This window comes from Cicer arietinum, chromosome 1 (genome assembly GCF_000331145.2).
Source record: "Cicer arietinum cultivar CDC Frontier isolate Library 1 chromosome 1, Cicar.CDCFrontier_v2.0, whole genome shotgun sequence".
NCBI classification, from domain to species: domain Eukaryota; kingdom Viridiplantae; phylum Streptophyta; class Magnoliopsida; order Fabales; family Fabaceae; genus Cicer; species Cicer arietinum.
The window spans coordinates 46,610,462-46,625,148 of record NC_021160.2 but is presented as its reverse complement, the minus strand read 5'-3'; the positions used below and the strand labels follow the sequence as shown (position 1 = coordinate 46,625,148).

At 28.0% G+C, this 14,687-nt stretch overlaps 3 protein-coding genes across 4 annotated transcripts; 1 reads left to right on the top strand and 2 right to left on the bottom strand.

Annotated features, from left to right (window-relative positions):
* Positions 1 to 338: 338 nt before the first annotated feature.
* On the bottom strand, positions 339 to 4,839 carry LOC101494408 (G-type lectin S-receptor-like serine/threonine-protein kinase At4g27290). 2 transcript variants are annotated; one of them, XM_012717412.3, is made up of 7 exons: positions 3,331 to 4,839; positions 2,926 to 3,063; positions 2,096 to 2,253; positions 1,786 to 1,996; positions 1,408 to 1,645; positions 1,157 to 1,307; positions 339 to 788 (listed from the first exon to the last, which is right to left on the bottom strand). In XM_012717412.3, the coding sequence occupies exons 1-7, from the start codon at positions 4,637 to 4,639 to the stop codon at positions 486 to 488; spliced, it is 2,508 nt and encodes an 835-aa protein (XP_012572866.1). In that variant the 5' UTR covers positions 4,640 to 4,839; the 3' UTR covers positions 339 to 485. The 2 variants fall into 2 exon arrangements, with proteins under 2 accessions (XP_012572866.1, XP_004487639.1); XM_004487582.4 differs by having other exon boundaries at positions 2,926 to 3,060; positions 3,331 to 4,838.
* A 4,031-nt stretch (positions 4,840 to 8,870) lies between these two features.
* On the top strand, positions 8,871 to 9,215 carry LOC101503561 (nuclear transcription factor Y subunit C-3-like). Its single transcript, XM_004487685.3, has one exon. It carries the CDS (start codon positions 8,871 to 8,873, stop codon positions 9,213 to 9,215), a length of 345 nt encoding a protein of 114 aa, XP_004487742.1.
* Positions 9,216 to 11,525: 2,310 nt separating this feature from the next.
* LOC101503886 (unknown seed protein USP-like) lies at positions 11,526 to 13,817 on the bottom strand. The gene is made up of 2 exons (XM_004487686.4): positions 13,700 to 13,817; positions 11,526 to 12,350 (listed from the first exon to the last, which is right to left on the bottom strand). Exons 1-2 carry the CDS (start codon positions 13,815 to 13,817, stop codon positions 11,689 to 11,691), a joined length of 780 nt encoding a protein of 259 aa, XP_004487743.1. The 3' UTR covers positions 11,526 to 11,688.
* Positions 13,818 to 14,687: the final 870 nt, after the last annotated feature.

The window sequence follows — 14,687 nt, the reverse complement described above, 5'->3', positions numbered from 1 at the left end:
GATTTCTTTAGTCCTATATTCAAATAAAAAAATGATCTCTTTAGACTTGTAATTTCATTTGTACTAAACATTTTGAATTTTTAAGAGACATAAATGCCAAATTTCAATCCAAAACTTTAATATAATGGGTATATGTTACCTTTCGTATATATTTAATATTTTTTCATTTTTAATCGACAACAAAAATGGACTAAACGTTAAAGATCCTTAAGATACTTTGATACCATACCTCATCTCAACCCAAAATCTTAAGACAATATATATATATATTCCACATTTTCTTTACTCTTAATAGATATATAATTAACCACTAACACTTGAACTCCAACAAATATATGTCAAACTCTAATACAACATAGGTAATTAATTTTGTTGAGACAAAAAAGGTAGTGTAGGATCAATGTGAGTCAGATATTACATTCAATCTTAACTTCCACTACAATATTCTAAATACAAAAAACAATTATGTGCTAGGATAAGAATTATCATCTAGCTTCTAATAAAGTAATGGTTATTTCATTTGTAGAACTTAGTAGATGTTTACTTGTTGAGGATTCTGTTTCACTTGAATCTTTTGAAAAGAATCCTGGTTGTTTGGGTTCAGGTAATTCAAAATCACTTACTAGCATTAAAATCACACTTGACATTCCAGGCCTATCCTCTGGATTTTGTTGAACACACAATAGACTAACATGAATGCAATGCAATACTTGTGACATAAAGCAAGTGTCTTCTATGCTTTTATCAATCAATTTTATTGCTCTTCCTTCTTTCCAAAGTTTCCAAGCCTGAAAAGAAAAACATTTAAATTGATTGTAACACTATTTTTTTATACAGGTCAACTAACTAAAAATGGTAAACATCCATTTTAATCTTTGAATGTGTGAGACGCTATCACAATAGTCGTTGAACATATCAAAATTACTAAAACATACATAAATGTCTTTTGTTAATCATTTTAATCCGCAAATGTCTTTAGTTATTCAGTTTAATCATTGAATGTGTTTTTCATTAGTCAATTCAGTCCATAAAATTACTAACAAAAGAGATATTGCTAATGTATTTGCAATTTCGGTACATTGAGGACTATAGTGACAACGTCTCATGCATTTAGGGGATCAAAATGACAGTATACAAAAAAAAATCATATACTTACATAGCCTATGAGATTATGGATCTGGTCTTGATTATAATATCCTCTACTTCTCTTTCCTGATATAATCTCCATCAATAAAACACCAAAACTAAAGACATCCGATTTCACTGAAAATAGACCGTCGGTAGCATATTCTGGTGCCATGTAACCACTGCACAAACAATTTAAAATAACATTCTTAAGTGTTAAGAAGGAGAATTACACATGTACTATGAATTAAGCTTAGATTGGAAAAATACTTGTTTACTTACTATGTCCCAACTATTCTCCTTGTGTTTCCTTCTTTCTGATCTCCTCCAAAAATTCTAGCCATGCCAAAATCTGATATTTTGGGATTCAATTCCTTATCTAGTAAAACATTACTAGCTTTCAAATCTCTATGAATAATTCTTAGTCTCGAATCCTGATGAAGATAGATAAGTCCCCGAGCAATTCCACATATAATATCGAATCGTTTTGACCAGTCTAGTAATTCACTTTTCTCCTTATCTTCCAAATTTCCATTAAAAAAAAAACAAAAAAGACATATTTTGATTATAAAAATAGAATGATAAAATGTTAAAGAAATGCAGAAATCATTTAACTACACTAATTAACAAAATTAAAAAGAAAATTTGTTGGATCCATACCAAAAATAAAGGAGTCCAAGCTACTATTAGGCATGTATTCATAAACCAACATTTTTTCTTCTCCTTCAAGGCAACAACCAAGAAGCTTCACAAGATTTCTATGTTGAAGTTTTGCAATCAATTTTACTTCATTTTTAAATTCATTCAATCCTTGGCCTGAGCTTGTTGAAAGTCTTTTCACAGCGATTTCCACTTCATCAGCTAGAATTCCCTGAAATTAAAAAACTTCAATTAAAATGAATGTTAATTTTTTATTTTTGTATTTCTCCATCTTATTTTTTAATGTCATAAAAATCTATAAGATATTTACCCTGTATACAGGTCCAAAGCCACCTTCTCCAATTTTGTTATTGACTGTAAAGTTGTTAGTGGCCTTTGCAATTGTTGACAAGTTAAAGACTGGTAGATCACCATCATCCACTTGCATTCCACTGTATTGATCTTCATTGATAATGAACTCTGATTTATCTGATAAAGTAAAGTTGGTGATTTTAGATCTGTGGTAAGCATAGCATCATATATATCCTGCTGCAACAATTACATTTTTAATTTTGAAAGGACTTAAACTTCATATATTTTTTTCTACATCTTCGGTTTTCATGTACAGGAGTTCTGATAATCTGAAGTTCGGCTGAGAAATATATAAAGTTTGATCAAAAATTGTTTCACTTAGGGTTTGATTTAGGGTACTCTCGATCAATTCAACATTCACCGAAGCTCATGAAAACTTCATACTCCCCTCGACTAACTCAGAGTTCTTCTATTTAACCAATCCTCTTTCTCAATGAAAAGATGCATCAACTTTTTAGCTACTATTTTTGTTTATATTCCATTCCAGAGAGAGTATGCGACAACCAACCGAAAGGAAATACTTATTTATCTTTTCCAACTCTATAGAAGTGAAGTCACATGCTCTGTGATTGACAATTGAGTCCTGCATGACAGTCATGGTCTTAATGCAGCTAAACCACTCACTGTCTTACATGTTATTTATGATGATATTTTTTAGCTTTTATCATAAAAACCTCATGGAGCAACACCTTAGTCAAATTTGAAATATGCATACATACAATGTGATTCTACTAACATTAACACATAAATTTAGACTTTCTGTTTCATTTTTGAGAATGGAAACTACACCTTTTACATTGTTGCTTGATTTCTGTCTATAACACCAAGCAAGTATGAGTATACCGGAAAGCGCAGCCACAGCAAGCAAAACTGTTACTGCCACCATCACTCCTTTCTTCTTGTGTGATCCCACATTGACATGTTCTACTTGAATTTCACCAAACACAAAACTATAGTTATATCAAAAATTCATAAAGGGAACTCAAAAGATTCAAAGACCAAACATAACTATTTTTCTGAAAAATGACTAAATGAATGTTTGGATCCACGTTGAAAGTAAATAAATGCACGACATTTGGATATGGTTTCAGGATAATTTCAAACACACTATAATAAATTGGAAATGCATAAACATTTTAGAAAATGAAAACACAAAATATTTTCACTCGAGGAAACATGGCGTAATTTTGTTACCTAATTCCGAAGCATCCATTCTAACATATAAATCCTGTCCTCCAGCTGCAAAATTTCTAATATCAATTAAATCACCAAACCACAATGCACATCCACTCCCTTCTCCTCTAACATCTGAATTTGCATAAGCCATACAAGAACAATTATCCAAACACTTAACCCTACATTCCTCCAAACCAATTCTTTCATCCAACCAACTATATGTAGTATCAGGCCCTTTCACACCACTCAATTTCACAAATCCATCCTTCTCTTTATCCTCGCAGCGTAACGCCTTTTTTCGAACACATCCATTAGACCAATCCATCGAGTTCCACGCTCGAGGCAACTTAGCCTCAAAACCTTCTATACATTGACAAACAGGGGAATCAGAAATAACACAACTCGCATAAGCACCACAAATTGCATAGTTATCACATAAATCCAGTGGTACCGAAGTATAAATCTCCCATCTTTTCGCCGATTCAATCCAAACATAACGGTTACGAACAGAAGCAGTTGCATTAAGTACTAATCGCGAAATGACCGACGAATTTTTGAGACTATAAGTATAGTAAAGTTCATCCTTATTAAAAACAAACCTAAATTCATAAATAGGATTAGGCCTAACTTGTGGTGAACCACTTGAATGTAAACCATTCCATGGTCCACTTCTATAGAAAATTTTGTCACCCTTCATCATATATCCATCAGGATTATTATGTGACACTAAACCAAATGAAAAATCACTAGGTGATGGATCATTAGGACTCTTCCAAGCCGTTAATCGCCGATTAAGACCGGTTCGAAAATCCAAACCTAACTTCATTTCTGGTAAAAAAGTATCTGTTGGAAAATCAAAACTTTGCCAAAAATATGATTTTTTTTCTTTTTCAGCTTCTTTCTGATCAATTACAACAAGATTTCCAGAATCCAAAAGAAAAGCAATTGGATTAACTTGTTTTTTTCCAAGAGAGTTTTTTGTTGTTGTAGACCAAACAATAGTTTCATTTTGAGTTAGTACGAGGTTACCGTTGATGTTTAAGGTTAATGTTCCAGATGAATCATTGATTGGATTGACCCTGTTTGCAACCCAAACTACTGTTTGAATTGGGATTTTCTTGTACCAAATTCCAAGGTAACGTTTTTGGGAATTACTACCTGGAGTGAAGAATCCAAGTTCAAAGGTTCCATCTTTGGAAACTAAAGTGTTGCCATCATCTTTTAGAGGAATGGATTGAGATATAGAATCAAGTGCTAGAGAAATTTGAGAAAAATAAATAAGTATAAGATAAGTGTAGAAAATTATACTCATTTTGATCAAAGACATAACATTTTTGAAGTTGTTGTGTGACTTTTCAAGTACTATGAAGTTTATCTAGCTTCATTTATGGGGATTATTGATATTGAACAAAGGCAAAAAAATAAAATAAAATAAAATAACTGAAAAAAGAACACAATAATTTTCTTTGGTTAATTGACTTGTTGTGTGAAGTGTGAACATAGGGCTTCTTGACTCGACCATGATGCTTACCTGCACGTCGGGTAGCATTTATGCTTCTTTATATCATCTGCACATAGCTGTTGTCATACTTAATTATTATATGTTCGGTTAAATTATTTGACAAAGTATTTATTAGTTATAAAACTTTATTTTTCTTAGTAGTTTAAAACTTTATGATAGCTCAATTGATAAAATTATATGCATATATGCCATTGATGAGTTATTAAATAAAGTATGTAGGTGATGTATCAATATATTTTAATGGATAAACAAATGCTGCAGTTATCAGTTATTACATAAATTAATCTCAAACGTAATGAGAAATATTTTAAAGATTAAAATCCAATTACTAAATGTTAAAGCGTTTAAAGATTAAAATTCTCTGTTTAATGGACAATTTGTTTATAGAAAAATAGATACAAAATACAATAATATTATTTTAAAAATAATAATAATAGTTTTTCACGAATCTATCCTTTCCAAATGAAATTGTGTATTAATAAAGAGTATCTAAATTTACTTGTGCCGGATCATTTTGATGTGTCGATATTACTTTGAGCAAAACTAATTACACCTATTGTGCATATTCCGAATTTCACAATTAGCATGATATATATATATATATAAGTTTTATTATTAATCATTAATAAGTTCGACGGTTCTCTAAATTTGATAACAAAATAAGTGTCTCTCATTTTCGTAATTAAAAAAAAAACACTATAGTTCATTTATCTTATTTATTAATAGTAGTCTAATCATTTATTTTTTATTTATTTAAATTATTTATCTTATAAAACATACACAAATTAATAATTGATTTTCCTTAATAATAAGTTCACAAGTCACATATAATTATTATTACTATTTTTTTTATTAAAAACAAAAGAAACTCAAAATATATGAAGATCTTAATTATCTTCATTACTCGGTCACCTTCTTCGTTAAACCAAAAGAAATTGTCCACTCAAATACACTTCCAAAAAACATTAGTTTTTGTATTATGTTCACTTCTATCATCTTGTAAATTCAAAAATCAAAATCTTCAGACTCTCAATAAATTTTAGATTTTCTTTGAATTTCTATTAAAAATTAATAAAATTATTTAAAGGTACCTTATTTTTCATATATAACATATTTTATTTTTTGTGATATATAGGTTCTTATACTTCTAGTGCTTCTAACCATTTCATTTGTTTTTTTTTTATTATTATTATTATTTGTAGGTGAAGATTTAAAATTAATTTGTCATTGAAGAGAGAGTTTTGACAATTAAGTAGATATTTAATTTTTTTAAAAAATTGTTATATATGCCTATTATTTTGTTAGTAAGACATATTTCTTGTATTATTAGTAAAAACTCTAAAGTTTACATGGTTTAACTATTTTGATATGCTTGTAAGAATTTTTGTTAATTTATAATATCTATGATGAGAAACTTTTATTTCATGTTGATTCTTAAATATATTTATTTTATTGTGTATTTTCTTTATAGTTTGATTATGTTTGTAAAATAAAATATTAAATTTATATACAATCTATATTAAAATAAAATTATTTTCTATCAAAACCTATCCCCATGGAACAAACTATTGGTATAGTAATTGTAAAATTTTGCTGAGCTCTATACCAATGGTAAAAAGTCTTTAGCTAATTGTCATGGTCTTGTCCAACAGTTAAAAGTATGTCACTATAACTTATACCACGAAATAAATTTTCCCCAGTATAGGTTTTTGGGCTATAGCTACGGGTTTTAGACATTATCTACGGTTTTTGACTGTTACTAAAAGTCAAATTTCATATAGTAAGTGTATTTGAGGATACTTTTTTTTTTGTTTAAAGATGATAAAGATCTTCATATATTTTAGATTCTTTTGTTTTTAATAAAAAATTATAAATTATTAATAATAATCTTATGTTTTTGTCACCGCAACCTTTTTTTAATTAAAAATGGAAAAAGGTTAAATTGTACATATTTTAAAAGATAAACAATCCATATAAAAAAAATATAAATAAAAGACTTAAATGTTACAAATAAATAAATTAAATTAAAAAATTGAATGAGTTGAAGTGTAATTTTGCTAAAAACTTTAGGTAAGTGTTACCAACAAAATGAAAGACTAATTTGTTAAGTATTTATTGCAAATTGTGAGGTTGGTTGTGGAAAAAGATATTTTGCACTATAAAACAAAAAGTGGTATGTCGGGGTTGGTTGTGACGATAATTCAAAAGTAATACTACATCTCGGTCTTATTATATGTATACATCTCTTTGAAAAAAATCACAAAGGTGAATTGTGTTTTTCATTCTTGAAAAATAACAATGCTTGACACTTGATCAATTTTAATTTTATCACACTTTAGTCACTCTCATAAAACTTTAATGTGAAATAAAGTTGGTTTAAAGATAAGACCACAAAAATAATTATTTTAAACTCAAAAAATAATTATTTTAAACTTAAAAAATAATTAGTATTTATATAATAAAAAAATATCATATTTTAATATTTTAAAACTAAAATTAATAAATTTTTATATAAAATTAATATTGTTCTAACACATACTAAATCAGTTGACTGTATTATCGATTAAAAATAAATATTATAAAAGTTTGATTATATTAACTCAATAAATAATTTTATATTCTAAAGTGTTTAAAAATAATTTTTACTAAATTTTTTAGAAATTTAAGTAAAACATTATTATAAACTTCAAATATCCATATTAAAATTCTTTTGAGATGTTCTTAAATTCTATTTTGATTTACTAATATTGATATTGTTAAATTTAACATTTTATTTTAAATTTTAAATTAGAATTTTATAATATTATTAACTTGAATATTTTATTTAAAATTTAAATTTAAAATTTTAAAATTTTGTAAATTAATTATAATGTATTTTAAAACTAAAAAGATTCTTTAGGTTTCATATGTGTTTGGATGGCCTAGTTGTAAAGTTGCGCCACAGATAGACAAAAACACTTTTATGTATTACATGATTATAAAAACAAATAAAAAAATACTTTTAGGTAAGATGTAGTGGGAGTCGGAAAGAACAATTTGCAAAGTTCTGTTTCGGTTGAAATTATGCTTTAAGACGATTGGCAACTTAAGTCTCTAATAAGTCAAAGCTGAATTTGAAACGGTAATCCAATCATGTGGGGAAGATTTTTCTTATGGCCAAGACTTTTTTGACTTAAACTACCCTACATATTTATTCATTGATTATACTACATATTTTTTAATACTTCAATTTTTCTTCTTTATTAATTTTATTTTTCTTTGATTTTTTATGTATAATTAAGTTGAAAATTTAAATTATTAATATATTTATTATACTATATAAGTATATATGTAATGTGTATATTATTTATAATTTGTAATAAAATTAAAAGAGTAAGAAACATAAAGCAGCTAGTATATTTATAAATTTTACTTCTGGAAAATTCCCAATATATACTTGTAGATATATACTTTAATAATTAATGTTTATTTCACCACAAAACTCGTTTGAATGTGTATTTTTATTGAAGGGTAAATTTATTAAAATAAAATTAGAATAAAGTTATTAAGAATTCAAAAAGGGCCATTTAGTTGGGTCTAAAAGGTTCATTTGAAAGATTACCGAAAATTAAATTCAAAAAATATAATTAATATCATTATCATGTACTTGTAAAGTAGTATTGATAGTCAACTCGGTAGTATTTATTGAATTAGATCTTATTAATAATTAAAAAAAAAACAAATATTACAAAAATATATGAATGAACAAATTATTATTGTTGCAAAAATTAAAAGATTCATGATATATTTTACCTTTTAAATATGTTGGATTAAAGTCTCGGAGTCAAATAGTTGTATTATAAAAACACATTCTCTAGTTTCAATTAGCCGGCAAAAGCAGGCTTAGCCCGGCCATGCAAAAACAGTGAAAGCTTCAACTTTTCTATAACATATTTAATTTTAATTAATTATATATATAACATTAAAATTGACACTTATATTATCCAACTCAAAAATAGTTAAAGTTAATTGAGAAAGAGAGAAAACAGAGAACAATATGAGACAAGCTGGTGAATATTCAAGTTTACTATGTGGTGGAATGTCAAGAAGAACCGGTCCTCATTCATTACCTTTAGCAAGAATAAAGAAAATAATGAAGAAATCTAATGAGGATGTGAAAATGATATCAGGGGTTGCTCCAATTGTTTTCTCCAAAGCTTGTGAGCTTTTCATTGAAGAACTTACAAAGAGCTCTTGGAACATTGCTATTGATGGTAAAAGACGAACTTTGAATAAAGATGATGTTGCTTCTGCTGTTATAGCCACTGATAACTTTGATTTTTTGATCACTTTGGTTTCTAATTCCAATAGCACTCTCATGGAAATGGAAAATATAACATGAATTGTTCTTAAGTTGAAAGCCCATATTTGTTTTAGTTATTTTTATGAATTTTTCTTAAGTTGAAAGTTCATATTTGTTTTAATTTGGCATGTGTGGTGGTGGTCAATTTTGTTTGCGTTCTCCTTCCTTTATAAAATTGGGGTACCCTTGGGATACACCTCAAGTACCATACCTCCATCTTATATACCCTACTAGTGTGTGATATCTCTCTTATGTGGGACTTCTTTATTTTTCAATTCACAACAATACTAATTCTCATAAATGTTATCATTGTTTCCAACAAACTTCCATTAAAATCATCATCATTTCCAACAAAATAGGTTAAGAATATTGAAGAAGGAGCTCCCTTATGTTTTGTGTCAATCCAATAAAGTCCTTATAGGTCAAAGTTGTTCAAGATTAGTTGGGTTTAAAGGCCCATTTGTGAGTTTCACGGACATTATGAAGCAACAAAGGTCAAGTATAGCTTCTAGCTATTTTTGCTTTACTAAAAAAATTAGTCAATGCTAAGGAGTCTAGTACGTTGTATTGAAAAAATAGACCAACAAACTCTCAGAGTTTCATCTATTGGTAAGTAAATAGACTTTAAAATTTACACATTGGGGTTCAATCTTTTGTTACTATATAAGTAGTAAGTTTATGTAAATTTTATTTGTAAGGGTTCATTGAGATTAATTGTTAGTATTATTGGGTTTTTCTATCTTAAACTATACATCCTCTTTTTATCTAAAAGTTGAGTCAATTCAAGTGGTTTTCACTAAAGAACATTTAAATACATCCAATAATATTTGATTTTGTGCGATTTTTAATTTTTTGAATCAATTTACGGATTGTTTGGGATTAGTTTGGAAATAAACACCGCTACTATCAAAGACTAAATGTGGAGGAATTTAAAATTGCAATAACTAAATTATAAAACAAAAATTTACAAGACTAAAGCTGAATTAGACTCATACTATAGGAGACTAAATTAAATCACTGTTAACCTTTAAATAAATTATGTTTTCTATTTTGCTACACAAGCATCTTCCTCCTCGAGTGTTGGGTCATAATGGGAGATTGGGGGACCATCCACATTAGAACAAGAATAACCATACAAGTGAATTGGACACGTGGGACTTTTATCTCACACTTTTTACACAACAATCTCTCCCTCAAGTAAGTTCATTACATTCATCTGGTTATGTTCTCCATCAAGCAAAAACTTTTTCATCCACATATCGTCGTTGACCTCCACACATCAACGACACACATAACCCTAAACCGCTTGAACCCCTTGGTCAGGAAGTCTTTCGATATAAGGAGGCGTCCCCTTTAGTAACCATCGGTTCTAGTATCACTGTCGAGTCATGAGGAAAACCCAAGAAATCATCCGGTCAAGAACAACCACACGTGTGAGTTGGATACCACATCTTTAACAAAAACTTTAAGACATTGAATTTATGAATTCTCTCATTTATATGTTGTTCAACCTTCATTTTTCTAAACAATGTGATATTTCTAACTCAAACTTGCTACAAAACACTCTAAAGTACATGAATAATTTTAGATAGCAAAAAGCATAATGGAAAAAATGAAATACATAGTCATTAAAAATGTAAATTTGTTGAATAATACTAAGTATGATATCAGATAGAACAGAGAAATCTAAGTATGTGTCATCATTGATACAACCTATTGATTTGGCTATGAGGACGTTTATGCGGGTGATTGGATTTGATCTCAGTTTCCAGCCTTCCCCTCTTCGTGTGCACGTGTGTGTGGCCACTAGGCCACTTATCTATAAAATAAAAGAGAAGACCAAGTATGTGATTATGTTGGTGGTGGATAAACCTTGTACATGTCTTGCTTTTGAAGTTACATTTGTAGCTTGTGTATTCTCGCGATGAAATGCTATGATATGTGTGGGTCGCGGTGTGTCAAACACACTTAAACAAACACTAGAGGTGTTTAAAAGTGGTAAGAGGTATTGTGTCAATAAGTTTGGACCTTTTGAAGTAAAAGGGATTTGTTTGATCACTAAAGTCTAATATCCAACTATTCCACCAAATGGGCTTGTGCAAATTTCCAACATGATATCAAACTCTAATTGAGCTAACAACTAGATCCGAATTCAGCTTTGAAACTCAAATGAAAATAGAGTACAAGAACTTGTCTCCTTAATTCAAGCCCAAAACAAAACAAAAATATACATGCCTAGAAATACAAACTAAAAGCAATTTTGGGTAATCATCTAGCTACTTTTTCAAGAAATAAATTAATCTACAATAAGACACACTACATTTCCATTATAATATAATAACATGATCATCAAAGTACATCAACAACGAGATCGATCGTGCCTCTTTGAGGTACTACACAACACACAAAAGTACCTCAATTAAGTTCATCCATATTCTAGCTATAGCTAGAAATGTTACAAACATAAAATTTATTTATGGTACACAATCTCAGTCTATGTAGGACAAAAGTACTAAACAACATCATTAGTACTATAAGCATTGTCCACAACCAAATTGGGCACCCATAAAATTGCCTTATTTCCAAGGAAATGACAAATAGGATTAGTACCAGGATCAGCATTCATAATTTGATGAAGCATATGTTGATTCATACCCGAAGTATCGGCATGACAAACCGCAAGTGCATGAGTTTTTGTTCCATCACTTGCTACCAATGGAACCATGAAAGCCGTAGTTGCATGAATTTCGTGGCAATAAAATACAACTTTATGGAAATTCAATCTATGACACATCACTGCTCTGTCTCCAAGATTTTGGACCGACTCTACAATGTATTGTTCGTTTTTATCTATGAAAGAACTTGAGAGTGCTTGAATGTTGTTTCCAAGTTTTGAAATTGCAAACCCAATTAATGTTCCTAATGATTTTGCACAAAATTTTTGTTCTCCTTTGGAAGGTCCTTTTTTTACACATACTTCATTATATGTGTATCCCTCTTTTTCAACGTCTTTAATGTCACGCATGTAGGCATAAACACCATAAGGTTGTGCATAAGGACGCTTGCTGAATTGAACGTTCATTGATTTGCCTGGATAAAGTTCATGTTCAAAGAAAAATGTTTTTGGATATTGTGTGTCGTCAATTTCCATGGGAAGGTCGTCAATTTCAACACCTGCATGTGTCATAATATATGGCTATAAAATATTTAATTAGATATTGAAGAGGAGAATAAGTACTCAATAATTAATTAGATAAACTATTATTTTAATCTATGAAAATGGAGAAATATTTGTTTAGGTACAAACATAAATAAATAGTGTTCGGGCACACGTACGTAAAAATATATATCATTATGTAACTGTATCTAAATACTATTTATTTATGATTGTGCTAAAGTAAAACTTTTTCATGAAAGTGTATGTGTTGTGACTTTAGTCTTTAACTCCTCTAATCATTAAAATATTAATCATTTTAATATTTGACATTATAACAATAAAAAACCATTTAATAACAATTGTATTTTTTAAAGAATTTTATGATAATAAATTATATATTTTAAATATTTAAATGTTAACTTAAATTTTGACCAATAAAGATAAAAATGACAACATTATTTATTTCCGAGAACTAAAAGAATGGTTGATCCATAATTAATTATTAGAAATTAATCTTTTTTAGTCTGGAATTTGAGGTCACTTTATTTTCTTTATAATCAAATATTTAAAGCCACTTTATTATTTTTATAATTAATTATTTTGAAATAATTTAAATTTTATATTAATTTTTTGCTATATGGATACTGGATACATGTGTGCCCCGACATTTTTAGGGGACTATTAAATTTAACTGATTTCTTATAGTAATTAGTAACTTATAAATCATGACTCATGAGTATTTAAAAAGTAATATTCTCTTTCAAACATATATATTTAAAAAATAATTAGTGTATTTGCTATATATGTTTTTGTAATAATCTTTGGCAAATATTCCTAGTAGTGTCTATGGATAAGACGAGGTTTTACATTTAAAATTAAAATAAAATATTTAATTTAATAATATTAGTATTCGTTATACTTTCATGCAATTTTTCTTTTAAAAATAAACTATCTCGTCATGCAATATATATATTACCTTTGATTCTGCAAAAGTAATAGTACTATTGTTAAGTGTTTTGGGGAGATGAGAAGTTAGACTTAATACATCATTATAAAATGGTATTAAAAATTATTAAATTTTAATTTAATTGATAAATTTCTATATTATTAAGTTGAATGGATTTGTTTTAAATTTAAATCATTAGTGTTGTATATAAATTTATAATGATATATATATATATATATATAAAATAATAATAATATTATTAACAATGCGGAAAGAGTAGATATTAACATTTTCAAACTCAGAATTCGAGTGGATATACGTGTGTGTGCGGATTATGTTATTATTCCTACGTAGTACAGTTAGGGACTAAAAAATTAATGATAGATTTATTTTCCCTCAATAATTGAGAGAAGAAATTACCCTCGGAGGCAGGCTTTAGGAGTTCACGCAAAGAACTGGGAATGGGAGTGTTGGGCCAAACAGCTTTCCAATATTCTTCCTCATGAGACTGGCATTCTCCAGCAAGTGCAAGCTGCATACCCACAACAACATACTACTACATTCATTTATAAAAATATAATTACAAAATAAATATTCTATATTGTGAAGATCCAACCCCCACACCCTCAACAAGTGTATAATATATAGTTTTAATAATTAACCAGATATATTTTACTTTTTTTTTTATTATATTTTATCATATATTTGCAAAAACCGTAAATGATATTTATTGTAAAGTATAAATAATTTAATAATATAAGCAAGAGTCATTTTTAATTAGGATGATCTGATGTGACAAGATTTCTGTGTTAAATTTTAATAACAATGTCCATGTTGATTGTGAGTTAGATATCAACTCAATTATTTGACCTGTAGCTAACCTCATTGAACTTTAGAAAATATTTGACACACATCCAATATATATAATAAAGTAAGAAAGAAAGAAATAATATATATATATATATATATATATATATATATATATATTATATTGATGTTGTGATAGAAAAATAAAATAATAAAATAAAATATTAAATAAATGTTTAATAATATGAGTTTCTATGCATCGTTATTTTTAAACTTTAGCTTGTATTTTTTATTTTTCTTTGCACTCCTTTTTTGCTGAGTGTGCTTATATTAATACGAGTTTCTTTTGCTTTTTTGAGAAAAAGAAATGCCATGTCAATTAATTGTGTCACCAAAATATAAATTTGCGGAAAAATTAGGAGGGAATTATAAAATTAAAAAGAGTAATTTAGAGATCGAAATTGCAAAAAAAAAAAAAAAAACTAAAATCTTATAATTTTGATACTTTGTGTGCCAAAATTGAGTTTAAATGCAAAATAATACAATATCGGTACACATGTTAGAGTAATCCTTAGACTTTTGTATATATATATATATCCTT

Excerpts from the sequence above, each read along its gene's own strand:
- LOC101494408 (XM_012717412.3), bottom strand. The coding sequence starts at position 4,639 with ATGTCTTTGATCAAAATGAGTATAATTTTCTACACTTATCTTATACTT. Across the intron at positions 2,254-2,925 it reads ATCAAGCAACAATGTAAAAG|ATAAATCAGAGTTCATTATC; the intron begins GTGTAGTTTCCA and ends TTACTTTATCAG. Across the intron at positions 789-1,156 it reads TCCATAATCTCATAGGCTAT|GCTTGGAAACTTTGGAAAGA; the intron begins GTAAGTATATGA and ends TTTTCTTTTCAG.
- LOC101503561 (XM_004487685.3), top strand. The coding sequence starts at position 8,871 with ATGAGACAAGCTGGTGAATATTCAAGTTTACTATGTGGTGGAATGTCA.
- LOC101503886 (XM_004487686.4), bottom strand. The coding sequence starts at position 13,817 with ATGCAGCTTGCACTTGCTGGAGAATGCCAGTCTCATGAGGAAGAATAT. Across the intron at positions 12,351-13,699 it reads CCTAAAGCCTGCCTCCGAGG|GTGTTGAAATTGACGACCTT; the intron begins GTAATTTCTTCT and ends TGACACATGCAG.